This window comes from Macrobrachium nipponense, chromosome 2 (genome assembly GCF_015104395.2).
Source record: "Macrobrachium nipponense isolate FS-2020 chromosome 2, ASM1510439v2, whole genome shotgun sequence".
Classification (NCBI taxonomy): Eukaryota; Metazoa; Arthropoda; class Malacostraca; order Decapoda; family Palaemonidae; genus Macrobrachium; species Macrobrachium nipponense.
This window is the reverse complement of record NC_087201.1, coordinates 53,551,706-53,567,636: the sequence shown is the minus strand read 5'-3', so window position 1 is coordinate 53,567,636 and position 15,931 is coordinate 53,551,706. Positions and strand designations below refer to the sequence as shown.

Genomic DNA, 15,931 nt, shown 5'->3' with positions numbered 1-15,931 from the left:
AAGGTTATGTAGTCTCTGTTGGTATTCTCTGGGCCTGTGCTATTCGGGCGAGGGGTGGTCTACCATCACACTCGCCAGGATGTTATATGACGGAGTTCTTGGTACCGCTGTTCCCGCCGCTCTGTTTTTCCATATTCTCTGGTGTTATCACTGCTCCCCACTCCAGTGGGGGTGGAACTTGGCTTAGAGAATGCATTTCCAATTGGCTTGGAATTGCTACTCTACTCCGGTGCGCTCAGACTCAGGCTTAGGTTTTACCTTGCTTCCTGTTCTGCTCATATCAGGCCAACTCCGCCGTCATAGCTATTGCGATAACAAGATTATGGATTCTGGAGCAGGCGGAGACACTTGGAGAGTTAATGTTAAGGAAATCTTACTTTAAGTTGATATTTCCCTTAGTTTAGTAGAACTGGTCTAAATGTACATATACCGCCAGAATTGTCTCCGGTGGAACTATTTTGATGATACTCATGTATCAATTCCAACTTACAGATGGTACGCTGTCTGGAACTGGAATGTCCAGCCGTTCTCCAACAACCATGTGGGCATGAGGTCTGCCGATCTCATGCCAGCTGTACGGTGCAGGTTGACGACATCCTAGTCTGGCATCCTGATGGCTGTGAAGTATGTTACACTCTGGTGGACAATGTGACTAATGAGTCGGAAAGTACCTTCCGCACCTCAGTATTGTCTTGATTTTGGGCATAGTTCTGGGCTTCCTCGGCACCATTGGAGGATCTAATTTTGTTTTCTCTTACAGACCCCTCTGGCGCTCAAGGCCTCCTCACTGGCGAACCTTAAGGTCTGGGTGGGCGGTTGTGGGAGGAACGTTGCCACCGGATGCCCCTACGTGCTGTCGGAGGAGATGTGTTCTCTCCTTTACCCTAATGCTATGTCTTCGGTAGCAGTAGCTAAGGAAGTGCCGGCCCCTTTCATCGAGAGGATCCGCTTAGAAACCCAGGTCCCCACGGAAGACCAAGAGGGCTTGTGCGAGGAGGTGAAGGAGGAAGTAGCAGCCATCAGTCTGCATCGCGAGCCGATGACCATCGACTCTCAGGAAGAAGGTAGGGAAGTAAGTAAGGCAGGTGGTTTTAGTAGTAAAACGGTTGCTTGTAGTCCATCTACTTCTTCTTCCTCTTCCTTTCAGGGCTTTTCGAAGTCCAGAATCCTTGGGGATAGGTCTGGTTCTGTGATCCCCAAGATGAAAACCCTGAAAAAGAAGTCCCTGCCGAAGGCTGCCAGACCAGCTAAACCTTCTCCGGCGGACTCCGCCAGGTTGTCATTGGCCCCCAAGCTTTTGGCTTCCTCAGCAAAAGCTACTCCCCCACCTAAGGGGTTGAAAGCTAAGGTTTCTAAAGCCAGACCGGCGGGGTCCGGCTTCGACCCTGACACCTTTGCTAATCTTCTCATGGAGAGGATGGGCAGTATGGGGGACATAAGATTCCAATCAATGTCCTCTCAGCTCGCCTCGGGTTTAGAGACATCAGGGCAGTCCATCCTGTCTCTGGCTCAGAGGCTTCAGACTCAGGAGAGCTTGCTGGCCGGACTTATTCAGTCCAGGAGCACACGGCAGTCCTTTATTGTGCCGGATGCATCTAAGCTCCCGCCATTTGAAGACAACAACCCATGGCAGTTGGCGCTGCATGCTCCCTTTTCGGAGGGCATGCTGACAATTGAAGGCTTTGGAACCCGCCCGGTGGAAGATTACGAGTTCTTCCTGGCGGACCTCCAATTTCCCTTCCCAGGCTACGCCCAATTAGCCGAGGAAGCGTTTGTCAGGGTAGACAGGGTCCCAAGGGAGACTGTGATCTATCCTAGAGATCAAGTGCAGTCGGCATGGGTCCGCACCCTTTCGGAATGGAATTGCGTCAACACTAAGTTGACGCCACACCAAGGTTGCTACTCCATGTTCGTGGTGGGGGATAACATCCCAACCCCTTGTACATCCAAGATCGCAGAATTAACTCTGCAGGCCGGAATGGAGGAGAAGCCAATGCCTCAGCTTCGGGAGACAGAGCCTACTTCTCTGCTCTTTCCTGGAGATTTGGAGTGCTGGTTGGGCGCTTCGGAAATGCTCACAGTGGGCAAACTCGATCCAGAGTGTGCCTCCACACAGTTTAGTGAATGTTTACCCAGAATTCTGGATGCCATGGTAAAGGCAGAGTTCGAGGCAAGGTGTAGACTGAGTAGGTCGATCAACTCGGTCACTACTTCAGAGTTGACGGCTTCTTTCTACACTGAGGAACCTCTATTCTGGGTCCTAACAAAGTCGCTGCTACAGACTTTCCAGTGTGACCTGTATGTTTTTGTGGTAGCTAGGCGGAATTGCAGGAAGCATGTACTTGCCTATGCTTCCATCAGGCATGAGCCTAACAAGCTTATTAAGGCTTTGTTCTGGGGATCCAACCTCTTACCTGATGACATGGTTAACAGCATCATCAGTGAGGCAGCTAGGGCTAACCAGAACCTTCGTGTTCTCTGGGGCCTTCCCTTCACGAGAAAGTCGGAGACCTCCGGACCGCAAGTCAAGAGTAGGAAGAGGGTCAGGAAGTATCAACTTTTCCAGACCTCTCAGGCACAGCAATTCCCGTCTCCCAGCTTGGTCAACCTTCAACCTCTAAGGCACGACCACAACACCAACAATTTGTACTGTTACAAAGTCACCCAACTCAACAGCCCTCGAGTTCGGCTACTTTCGAGACGTCCCTGGCCTTCAACGCTTCATTTGATGTGCAAGGGGCGTTTCAAAACTATAACAGGTACGCAAGGGGTAGCAGAGCAAGAGGAGCTTACCAGCTCTGTACCAGCACAGAGCTGGTTCCAGAGCTCTCTCCAGAGGCAGAGGTTTCAGAGGAGGCAGAGGAAGTAAGACCTCATCCAATCAATGAACCTCTCCAGGTAGGCGGGAGACTGTACCTCTCCCGGGACTATTGGACCTTCAGTACGTGGGCCCACAGTATCATATCAAAAGGTCTGGGGTGGAGATGGATAAAAGGGCCTCCTCCACCAGTCAGTTTCCACCAATTTCCAACGACAGACCTTCTAAACTATGCCAAATACCTTTTTCAAAAGAAGGCAATAAAGAAAGTCAGACACCTGAAATTTCAGGGATGTTTGTTTACCGTGCCAAAGAAGGACACAGACAAACGAAGGTGATTCTGGACTTGTCCCGTCTCAACTCATACATTCAATGTGACAAGTTCCGCATGCTAACCGTCTCGCAGGTGCAGACCTTACTTCCCCGTGGGGTCGTCACCACCTCTATCGATCTTACAGACGCTTATTATCACGTCCCGATAGCGAGAAACTTTTCTCCCTACCTAGGCTTCAAACTAGGAAGACAGGCTTACTCGTTCAGAGTCATGCCATTCGGGCTCAACATAGTGCCCAGAATATTCACCAAACTAGGAGAGACGGTAGTTCAAGAATTAAGAGCTCAGGGAGTTACGCTAGTAGCTTATCTAGACGACTGGTTCATTTGGGCACCCAATGACAAGGAATGTCGCAGGGCAACAGCCAAAGTAATAAAATTTCTAGAGTATCTGGGATTCCAGATAAACAAGGAAAAGTCCCGTCTCATTCCGGCGTCTCGCTTTCAATGGTTAGGAATTCAATGGGATCTAACCGCACACAAACTATCTCTTCCGCCAACCAAGCGCAAAGAGATAGTGAAAGCTACAAGACAATTTCTCAAAAACGGAAGGACTTCTCGTCGTACCCAAGGAGAGTCTTGGGTTCGCTTCGGTTTGCTTCAATAACAGATCTTTTGTTGAAAGCCAGACTGAAGGACATCAATCGGGTATGGCGGAGAAGAGCCAACAGCAGACTCGGAGACAAAATCTCTTTGATTCCGCTGATACTAAGGAAAAGACTTCGTCCATGGACGACAGTCAAGAGCCTTTCCAAGTTGATACCGCTCCAATTTCCCCCGCCGTCTCTAGTAGTCCACACGGACGCCTCTCTGAGTGGATGGGGGGCTATTCTCAGTACAAGAAGGTTCAAGGAACATGGTCGACAGTATTCCGCCAGTTTCATATCAACATCCTAGAAGCACTGGCCATTTTCTTGACCCTTAAACGACTAGCTCCGGCCAGGAATATTCATATCAGACTAGTCTTGGACAGTGCAGTGATAGTTCACTGCCTAAACAGAGGAGGCTCCAAGTCAAGCCACAAAAACCATGTGATGATAGCAATCTTCTCATTGGCAATGAAACATCATTGGCACCTGTCAGCTACTCACCTGGCAGGAGTACGGAATGTCATTGCGGATTCGCTGTCCAGGACAACTCCGCTGGAATCGGAGTGGTCCTTGGATGCAAAGTCATTCAATTGGATTTGCCTACAAATACCGGGCCTTCAGGTAGACCTGTTTGCCACTGAGTCCAACCACAAACTTCCATGTTATGTGGCTCCCAATTTGGGATCCTCTGGCTCACGCCACAGATGCGATGTCCATAGACTGGAACATTTGGCAGAAGATTTACCTATTCCTGCTAATAAACCTTTTGATGAAAGTTCTGCACAAACTCAGATCTTTCAAGGGGTAGATAGCACTGGTAGCCCCCAACTGGCCAAAGAGCAATTGGTTTCCTCTTCTTCTAGAGTTAAAACTCCGTCCCGGACGGATTCCCAACCCAAAGTTGACTCAGGTGGTACAAACTCGGACTGTGTCAGCTTCCTCAAGAATTCTGAATGCCCTAACTTTATGGACTTCATGAAGTTTGCAGCACAGGAAGAGGCTAATATTGATCCGCTAAACACATTGTTCATGGAATCAGACAAAAGGGAATCAACACTCCGGCAGTATGATTCGGCAGTGGGGAAGTTAGCCATCTTTCTAAAAGAATCAGATGTTCAGACAATGACTATGAATCTGGCAATTTCATTTTTTAGAACTTTGTTCGAAAAAGGCTTAGCTGCTAGTACCATTACTACAACTAAATCCGAGCATGTGCTTGTCTGAGACCAGTAAACCGACCTCATATGGTCTCCTGGTTTTTAAATGACATACTCAAATTAGCTCCAGACACTAATAATGAATCATGCTCATATATATCCCTTCTCAGGAAAGCATTATTTTTACTGAGCATGGCCTCAGGTGCCAGAATATCTGAACTATCACCTCTCTCTAGAGAACCAAATCATAGCGATTTCCTCCCGTCAGAAGTTCTGCTTTCTCCGGACCTGAAATTCTTGGCAAAGAATGAAGACCCTCAGAACAGATGGTCTCCGTGGAAGATTGTTCCCCTTCCACAGGACCCATCTTTATGTCCAGTTATTACATTAAAGTCTTATCTTGATAGGACTTCTAATAGGTCTTCAGGTCACCTTTTTATTAGAGAGAATGGTTGAACCATTTCTTTGAAGGCCATCAGACAACTAATTCTTTATTTTATTAAACAAGCTAACCCGGATTCAGTTCCTCAGGTCCATGATATCCGAGCAGTGGCCACCTCAGTTAATTATTTTCATCATATGAACTTTGATGATCTCAAAAGTATACGGGTTGGAAATCTCCGACAGTATTTAAACGCCACTATCTAAAGTCTCTAGAGGCCCTTAAATATTCTGCAGTGGCCGCAGGGAATGTTGTCTTCCCTGATACAGCCTAATTATGTATGATGTAATGTTGTATACTATCACTAATATTGCTATTAATTACCTTTTGGTACTCCCTCTCACCTACCTGCCTCGCTTGTTTTCCCTCCCTTTTTGCCTTTTGTGTTGTGGACCGAATTGCTTATCAACCCACTCCTGTTCTTGTACATAGTTTATTAGTTCATGTATTTTATATTCATTACCTGTATTCTTTTCCTGGTAATGGTATGAACTTGGTCATGTAAATTTTTATATGTGTTATTTACTCCTGGTATTTTGTACCCTTGTCTGGGATCATTAAAATAATGATTGTAAGAAAAATTTAATTTTTTCCTTTTATATATAAAACTTTCGTTTTACTCTGATTACCAAGCTTATATGACCAATTCTCTGTTACTATTTCACTGGGCGACACAGGTCAATCCCAGAAAAGGGATTTTGACAAAGGAAAAATCTATTTCTGGGTGAGGACCTGTGTCACCCAGTGAACCCATCCCTATCTTTCCTTTCCCCACCCTTTAGCTGGCCCAAGCTTGGGTGCGTAATTTAGGAATGAAGATTCTTGGCAGAAGTAGTGGTGGCGAACGGAAGGTGGCTGTGTAACGGCACCTCTCTGGCGAGGGATTTTGAGAGAGGAGAGATCTAATTGGCAGAGTATCTGTGGCAATGGCTTCCATTCGCCCCTGTGCTATACCGACACCCTGTGAGGGTGAGCGAGCGGGCATTAGTAACCCCAGCATTCCATATGGCTTTTTTCTCTGGTATATTTAGCATTAACTTATACCTAGAAATGAGTGCTATAAGGACATTTCACTGGGCGACACAGGTCCTCACCCAGAAATAGATTTTTCCTTTGTCAAAATCCCATTTTTATAATAAAATTAGATTTTGTATATACTATTTACCAAGTAATTACATGAACAGAGCCCGCCCTCCTCCCCTCTTGTGGACATAGACAAAAAGAATGACGGTCTTAGCTGTGTTATACCTATACTTCCCCCGGAAGGTGGGTGGGGCCAGTTACCTTCTCAAAATGAGAGAATCACTGCTGCAAATTTCATTGTAAACTGTTGCGAAAGTAGAAACTTATAACTACGGTTGTCCCCCTGTATTTGCGGGGGATGTGTACCAGATTCTCCCGCGAACAGTTGGAACCCCTGTAAAACTGCTTAAAACCTATTTTATTTGTTAAAACTCAAGAAAAACCCAATAAAAATTATTATGCCTGGGTTTTTTAAATAGTTTTATGACAAAAAGTGCATTTTATGATGAAATTGATAAAAAAAACAGGAATTTGTGGATATTTCTCATAGAAAAATACCGGGAATAGGCGAATTTTCTGCAAATAATGGGGGAAAAGTTCCAGAGATCCGCGAATGCATGAGTCCGCACATCCGGAGAATGATAATACGGGGGTGTCCACCGTATGTATTTATATGGTAAGTATATACAAAATCTCTCCATGTCGGCTGTGAAAGGTTTCAGGTCAGCCCTCTCTAAAAATGTTGCTTTGCCCAGTATGTGCGGTGAAAACCTACCTAAAAAGTATGACCTCCTTAAGACTAGCAAAACGTAGACTCTTCATTAGTACGGGTCGTATTAAGGAGATTTCTAAGAACACAATCTCCCTCTGGCTGAGAGAAGCTATACATACATAGTTTGGATAAAAGCTTATCTACCATCCTGATACACATTAAGGTCCATGATATCAGTAGTATTGATCCTTCAGTTGCCTTGAAGAAGAACTATGCCGTGGGACAGATTCACCGTGCCAGAGTCTGAAACAGTTAAACCACCTTCACATCTTTCTATTTGAAAGATGTCATGCACAGATCTCTGAACACTTTCTTGCTTATGTCCATTGGTGGCTGTTCAACAAGTGGTGTGATGGATATGATCCCTTAACTCTGTTCAGATTATGTCGAGTGGGCCTTCATAACACCACCTGGGTCTGGCAGGTGATGTTCATGAGATAGGACTATCAGGCTCCATTAGAACGTAGAGCTTCCATAGCTCCGTTACATTGCTTTAAAGAGTGAGTACAGGCAGCTGAACCCGTCATAAGCGGGGGACTGCCTGTATTGTTATTTTATCCTATGATTGGGGTCTTGTGGTTTTCTGTTGATTCCCTTTCTTTTACTGGGAGAGATTTTCCTTCCTCCTATATGTGAGTCTCCTATCACATGATGTGGTGTTTGTATCAGTGTTGGAATAAATGACAATTTGTTCATGAAACTTACCTGTCAGATATATATATAGCTGTATTTTCCGAAGTCCGACAGAAATTAAAAAACTTACGACACACGTAGTGGGAGTCAGGTGGTTAGTACCCATTCCCGCCGCTGGGAGGCGGGTATCAGGAATCATTCCCATTTTCTATTCATAATTTTTCTGTCGCCGGTGTTGTAAACACAGTTTTCAGCACCTCCGTCTTGAATTTAGGAAACTTGGCTACTATAAGTACCCCTTTTTGATTTTTTGGTATCTTGACTTTTGGATCGGTGGCTAGGCACACGTTAATTGTGGATTTGATTGATTTTGGCTTGATTTCTCTTTAAATAAGATGTCTGGTTCTAGTTCGGCTAGCGCCAGGTTTTGTACCAGGAGTGATTGTCGAGGTAGGCTACTGAAAGCATCAGTAGACCCTCATACTTTGTGTAAGAGTTGCAGAGAGCATGATTGCATGTATGAAAGTCGCTGCAAAGAATGTGAGTGTCTTTCTGATTCTGGATGGAGAGCGTATGAGTCCTATCTGCGTAAGCTTGAACGGGATAGGTTAAGGAGGTCTTCCTCCAGGAGCGTTTCAGGTAAACGGCAGGAAGCTCATGTTTCTCCTACTAACCCTCCTTTAATCACTACTCCTAACCCTGTAGTGTTGCCTTCGGGCCCTGAAGCAGTGTCTGTAGAGGGTAATACCCTTACACTTATCTTAGAGTCGATTCGTAATTTAGAATCTAAAGTGCTCGCCTTAGAAGGCAAAAGTGAAGGTGCAAAGTGCAGTGACAGTGCTCCTTCGTTGGTGGAGGGTGCGTCAGATCGGCCCCATTTCGCCTCTAGGCCTAGACCGCTGCCGGACTCCCAGGTTTCAGGGAGAGGGCATGTCGAGCCGCAGGAGGGTTACGGGGACGCCCACCGATCTGACGTGCCTTCGGCAGTATCTGTAGACGTTACACAAACTGCCAAAGAGCGTGCGCATGCACGCCTCCTGAAAGAGTGTTTCTCTTCTTCAGAGGCTTCCTCCCCGCACAAGGGGTGGAGCTCGCATTCTATTTCACGCCCGCTGAAAAGGAGCGTTGGTGATCGTGACGCTTCACGTCCAGTTTTGGCTCTCGAGAGGCGATCTTCGCCTGAGAGTGTGTTCGCTGCTTTCCCGCCACAGAAGAAGCGTAAGGAGTCATCGGATGATGACTTTGTGGAGCGCCCCAGTCGCTCTCGAGCGCGTTCTACGGCAGTTTCTGGGAGAAGGAAGAAGGCGTCCCCTCGCCCCTCGCCTTCTCACAGGATCAGCCCGTCACCTGACAAGGAATCCTCTCCTACTGAGAAGATCCTGCGCTCTTTGCAGCAACAGCTTGCTGATGCTCTTGCTAAGAAAGGGACGCAACCACGTCCCAGGAGAAAGGATGACCGTCTTCCTGTGAAGAGATCTAGAAGGTCTCACTCCCCCTCTCCTCGCTCGTCTATCTCTCCACTTTCTTCGCCTGCTAGAGTTCGTGCGACTCCCCAGCGGCTCTCTGGAGAACGTGAAGAGGATTTTGCTCGCTCGGCGCATGAAGCGGTATTACCCGCTCGTAAGCTTGCGGTGCGAGAGCTTGATACTTGCGTGAACGCTTCGGTGCAAGTTCACGTTCCTGACGCTCGGTCGGAAGCCAAGCGAACGCCAGTTGCATCTAAGAGTGCTCCAGCGGAAGCAGAGCGCGCACGAGATGTTAAGCGCGCCTTAGTTAATGTCATTCGCACGCCAGTGGACGCCAAGCGTGCTCCAGCGGACGCCAGCAGCGCGCGAGTGGACGCCAATCCCGCGCTAGTTGCAGCCAGGCGTGCGCCAGTGGACGCCAGGTATGCGCCAGTGGACGCCAGGTGTGCGCCAGTGGACGCCAGGTGTGCGCCAGCGGACGCTCGGGTGGACGAAGATGTGGAGTTTCGTCGCCCCCCACCTGTTTGTGATGAGTCTTTGCAAGTTGCTCCGGGTCTTAGAGATTCGACCGGAGCTCCTATTAATGAGTCAGCTTTACCTTCCACTTCACAGCAACGCGCCTCGTGGAAACTTAGACCAGATAGTCTTGGTCCAGCCTATTTGCCTCCAACTTCACCTGTGTCGGAAGCAGAGGTTAGTGACGCTTCGGTTGAAGTGGATGACGAGAAACCTTTGGCGGCAGTCTCTTTCCGACTACCAGGTTTTGACCCGCCTTCTTCAATCAGAGTTTGGAGAGACGTTTCACCCGGAGGCTCCTCGCTCTCCTCCTTCACAACTTTCTTCGTCCAAGATCAACAAGGTCTCGGCATTCGTCAGGATGAAGAAGTCCCTTTCAACTAAGAGGGCTCTTCGTAAGGTCCATGACTGGATGGAGAAAAGGAAGTCTCAGGGAAAGACTTCTTTTGCCCTGCCACCTTCGAGACTTAGTGGGAAGGCTGGCATTTGGTACGAGACGGGAGAAGACGTAGGTATTAGACTTCCCTCGTCAGCCCAAGGAGACTTCGCCAGCATTGTGGATGCCTCGAGGAGGTCGCACCTGTCCTCTTCGAAAGTTTCATGGTCAACTACGGAAATGGACTACCACCTTAAAGGCCTCTTTCGGACGTTAGAGGTCTTCAACTTTCTAGATTGGTGTTTGGGAGTTCTGGATGCCAAGTCTAGGAGTTCCGACTCGATTAGTCTGGGGGAGCTGTCCAGCGTAATGTCGTGCATGGACAAGGCCGTCAGAGATGGTTCGGAGGAGCTTACAGCTCACTTTTGCACAGGGCTCTTGAAGAAGAGATCCCTGTTTTGCAATTTTACAGCGAAATCTGTTTCTCCATCACAGAAAGCAGACTTGCTCTTCGCTCCTTTTTCGGATCATCTCTTCCCCCAGGCTATGGTAAAAGACATTGCGACCAGTCTACAGGAGAAGGCCACGCAAGATCTCCTCGCACAATCTTCAGGAGACCTGCGGTTCCTTCGTCCTCGGGAGTTTCGATTATCAAGAAATCGAAGCCCTTTCGAGGTAGTTCTTCCTCGAGACCAGCCCCTCGAGGAAGAGGCACTTCCAGAGGCAGAGCCACGGCGCTGGCCAAGAACAAGAAGTGAAGCAGAAGTCCTTCAGTCACCGGTTGGAGCCAGGCTTCAGCTTTTTGCGCAAGCCTGGGAAGAGAGAGGTGCGGACAAATGGTCCGTGGACATCTTAAAGAAGGGTTACCGGATCCCGTTCCTGAAACCACCCCCGCTGTCTACGACACCCAGGGACATGTCTCCTTCCTATCGGGGAGAAAAACAACAAGTGCTTTACGATCTGTTAGATCAGATGATCGTGAAACACGCCGTAGAACAGGTCTCCGACTTGAATTCCCCCGGATTTTACAACAGACTGTTCCTGGTGCCAAAGCAGTCGGGGGAATGGCGACCGGTACTCGATGTCAGCAGCCTGAACCTCTTTGTCATCAAGCAGAGGTTCAAGATGGAGACACCTCAGTCAGTGATGGGAGCTTTGAGACCGGGGGATTGGATGGCTCACTAGATCTCCAGGACGCGTATTTCCACGTCCCCATCCACCCCCAGTCCAGGAAATACCTGCGGTTTGTCCTGAAAGGAAAAGTGTTCCAATTCAGGGCTCTCTGCTTTGGACTCAGCACTGCTCCCATGGTATTCACCCTACTGATGAAGAACATTGCGAGGTGGCTTCATCTTTCCAATGTCAGGATCTCTCTCTACCTGGACGACTGGCTCGTACGAGCCTCCTCGAAAGACCGGTGTCTGGAGGACCTTCACACGACGTTGACGTTAACGAAGTCCCTGGGGCTTCTGGTGAACCTCGCAAAGTCACATCTGACCCCTTCTCAGTCTTTAGTCTATCTGGGGATTCCGATGGACTCAGTGGCTTTTCGGCTTTTCCGTCCCAGGGGCGACAACTAGATTGCCTAAGCAAAGTGTCAACCTTTCTGGGGAAGGATTCATGCTCGGTGAGGGAATGGATGAGTCTGCTGGGGACCATTTCCTCACTGGAGAAGTTTGTTTCCCTAGGGAGGTTGCACCTCAGACCTCTTCAATTCTTCCTTGCCGACAATTGGAAGCACCAAAACACTTTGGATTCGATTCTGGTGTTATCAGAAGAGGTAAAGGGACACCTAAGATGGTGGACCGACCCTTTGAAGCTCGCAGAGGGTCTTTCCCTCAAGCTTCAGAACCCCGACCTAGTGTTGTTTTCCGACGCGTCTTCCACGGGGTGGGGAGCAACACTGGGGGGGGAGGAAGTGTCAGGCACCTGGAGAGGGGAACAGGTGTCCTGGCACATAAACCTCAAGGAGCTGGCAGCAGTTCATCTGGCGCTCCAGTTCTTTCAGAACGAAGTCTCCGGCAATGTGGTGCAGATCAACTCGGACAACACCACCAGCCCTGGCATATCTCAAGAAACAGGGAGGAACCCACTCTCGATCCCTGTTCTTCCTTGCAAAGGAGATCCTGTTATGGGCGAAGGCACACGACGTCTCTATACTGACGAGATTCATATCAGGGGTAGAAAACGTCCGTGCAGATCTGCTCAGTCGACAAGGTCAACTTCTGCCAACGGAGTGGACTCTTCATCAGGAAATATGCCAGAGGTTGTGGAAGTTATGGGGATGTCCTCTCGTAGACATCTTCGCAACTTCCAGGACAACGAGACTCCCGCTGTACTGCTCACCAGTTCTAGACCCAGGAGCAGTAGCAGTAGACGCCCTTCTTTGGGACTGGACGGGACTAGACGTATATGCCTTTCCCCCGTTCAAGGTCCTAGGGGAAGTGATAAGAAAATTCGCGGCATCAGAGGGAACGAGGATGACTCTCATCGCCCCCTTCTGGCCAGCGACCGACTGGTTCACAGAGGTCATGTCCTTTCTTGTAGACTTTCCGAGGACTCTGCCTCCAAGGATAGATCTACTCAAACAGCCCCACTTCGAGAGGTATCACAAAAACCTCCCCGCTCTGAGTCTGACTGCGTTCAGACTATCCAGAAGTTGGCCAGAGCGAGGGGTTTTTCAAGACCAGTGGCGAAAGCAATCGCAACGGCAAGAAGACCTTCTTCTATTGCCGTATACCAATCCAAGTGGGCTGTTTTCCGGAGCTGGTGCAGGAAGAAAGACATTTCCTCCACCTCTACCTCTGTGAGCCAGATCGCAGACTTCCTTCTCTACTTGAGAAATGAAGTTCGCTTAGCGGTGCCTACGATAAAAGGCTACAGAAGTGTGCTTTCTGTAGTCTTTAGGCATAGAGGACTGGACTTAGCCAACAACAGAGACCTTCATGATCTTCTTAAGTCTTTCGAGACTTCGAAGGTACCCCAACCAAGAGTCCCTTCTTGGAACTTAGACATTGTTTCTAAAGTTTTTGACGTCCAGTATTTTTGAACCGCTCAACTTAGCTTCGCTTAGAAACCTGACAAGGAAGACATTTTTCTAACTGCTCTGGCGACGGCGAAGAGAGTTAGTGAGATCCAGGCTATAAGCAAGCATGTTGGGTTTAAGAACTCTGATGCTGTTTGTTCTTTAAGCCCTTTGTTCTTAGCAAAGAACGAAAACCCGTCCAACCCTTGGCCCAAGACATTTGAAATCAAGGGTTTGACAGAGATCGTGGGTAATGAGCCAGAGAGAGTCCTGTGCCCTGTCAGGGCTCTCAAATTCTATCTAGACAGAACGAAGGACTGTAGAGGACCTTCGGGCAACTTGTGGTGCTCGGTTAAGAAGCCCGATCTTCCCATGTCAAAGAACGCGCTTTCTTTCTTCTTGAGAGACACCATTAAGGAAGCTCATTCCACATGTAGTGATAGTGACATGAAACTGTTAAAAGTGAATGCCCACGAGGTGAGGGCTATTTCGACCTCGATAGCCTTTCACAGGAATATGGCACTCAGTGACATTTTGAGTGCCACATATTGGCGGAGCAACTCGGTGTTCGCTTCACACTACCTGCGGGAGGTGAAAGCGACATACGAACATTGCTCGTCGCTTGGACCATACGTCGCTGCAGACACTGTTTTGGGGGCAGGAAGTAGCACTCATCCTTTCCTTTAGTGGTTAGGTGAGCTTTTAATCGTGTGTGTTTTTGGTTGTGGGGTTGACCGCCCGAGGCGGATCTCCCTTCTTTAGTCTAGTTTAGTGGTATACCTTTGGTAGACTAGGCCAGGTGGTTTTTTACTTCGTTGCCCTCATTGTATGGTCAATGGTCTAGTCACATCGTGGTCACGCCCCCGTTGACAGATCATCCTGAGTGCACCAGCTATATAGGTCTCTACCTCGCTGGCAACTCTAATAGCACAAGCAGACTTACGCGGCAGTAACCACGAAGTCAGCTATGCTAACAGGTAAGGAATCAAGATATCAGTTATCTGCATATATATGTTTCCTAAAATCTTCTATTCTGTCTACTCCCACCACCAAAGGTGGGATTCAGCTATATATATATCTGACAGGTAAGTTTCATGAACAAAATGATATTGTAATGATACAATTAAGTTTGTTCATACTTACCTGGCAGATATATATAATTAAGTACCCACCCACCTCCCCTCAGGAGACAGTGGAAATAAAAATTATGAATAGAAAATGGGAATGATTCCTGATACCCGCCTCCCAGCGGCGGGAATGGGTACTAACCACCTGACTCCCACTACGTGTGTCGTAAGTTTTTTAATTTCTGTCGGACTTCGGAAAATACAGCTATATATATATCTGCCAGGTAAGTATGAACAAACTTAATTGTATCATTACAATATCATATTCAAAAAAAATTTTCCTAAAATACAAACCTACTTTATGTAAATTTAATTACCCTCTTTCAGGAACTCTCTCCTTATCTGCTGATGACATTTATCTTGCCTCTCTGGCTATTCACAAATTGGAGGATGCTGGTCCTGCTAGCATTTTAGATAGCTAGTCCTTCTCTCTTAAGCAAGTTATCATAGCTGTCAGCGCATGCGCGGCTAATACTACTCCTGTCACATGATGTGGGTTTGTATGTTAGGAAAAAACAAAATTTAAAAAATTTGTCATATTTTGTTTGAGAATGAAAGAATAAATCATGTGGAGGGAAAGGTTAATTCACATAGCAGTGATAAAATGATTTCCATATACTATAGTATTTGGAAAGATGGATAAAATTATCTTGAAAATTTTGGTTATATGGAAGGTTAAAGGACATGTTATTAAAACACATATAGTACATTAATGTGATTGTTGGTAAGATAGAACATGTAAATATAAGTCCATTTCCTAATTGAAATACTATGAGAATGCAGTAGAACCCCAGATCTCAATGCTAATTTGTTCCAAAAAAAGCTTCGAGGTGCGATTCATTCGAGATCCAAATACATTTTTCCCATAAAAAATAGCTGAAAATGAATTGATCTGTTCTTTTGTTTGTTTTGTTTGTATGGTGTTTTTATGTTGCTTGGAACCAGTGGTTATTCAGCAATGAGATTAATCTGTTCTTGACCACCAGTTATTACCGTAACCTTGCCTTTTTTTTTTTTTTTTTTTAACGTAAATTGCAATTAAATCATTCAGAATTTACATATTGTATTAGACATCCTTTTTTTATTTTTAAATGTATACCATATAAAAAACTGTCCTATGTCCAATGCAGCCATATTACCGATGGCTGACCAAGTGCCATAGGCTAGGCTAGGTCTAGTATTTACTGTACTGGGAATGTACAAAACTTGTAGCTAAATTAAAACATTGGAAAACAAGCCTAATTATTACAGTAAATTAATGAAATATTAAAAATAAGACACTAAATCAGGTGAAACCAAAAATAGCTAGTTCAAAAATAGCTACTCCAAAAGAGCTCATTCCAAAATATCTAGCATACCAAAATAGCTGGTGTACCAAAATAGCTAGTGTACCAAGATAGCTAGTTCCAAAATAGCTTGTCCAAAATAGTTAGTTCCAAAATAGCTTGTTCAAAACAGTTACTTCTGACAGTATCTAAGATATTTAAAATATTAGTTTTAGTTTGACAATAGACATCAAGTGATTTGGATTTCCCTATAAGTGATCTTGCTTATTTGTCTGTTGGATTTTACTTATTTTAGATGAACAGCCCATCAACATGAAAGTGATAGAATTTTACAAAAAGGATGTGATCAAATATGTCATGAGGGATA

General features: G+C 46.6%; 1 protein-coding gene across 4 annotated transcripts in view; it reads left to right on the top strand.

Annotated features, from left to right (window-relative positions):
• Window positions 1–15,931, top strand: part of LOC135220585 (lysosomal cobalamin transporter ABCD4-like) — a 274,508-nt gene that overhangs the window by 12,757 nt on the left and 245,820 nt on the right. Inside the window, exon 1 of one of the 4 annotated variants that reach the window (XM_064257837.1) lies at window positions 14,751–14,770. The exons of the other annotated variants lie outside the window; for them this stretch is intronic. Within the exon in view, the coding sequence (XP_064113907.1) occupies window positions 14,766–14,770 (5 nt within the window). The 5' untranslated portion in view covers window positions 14,751–14,765. Of the gene's footprint in view, window positions 1–14,750; window positions 14,771–15,931 lie in introns of those variants that run through there. 4 annotated transcript variants of the gene reach the window in all.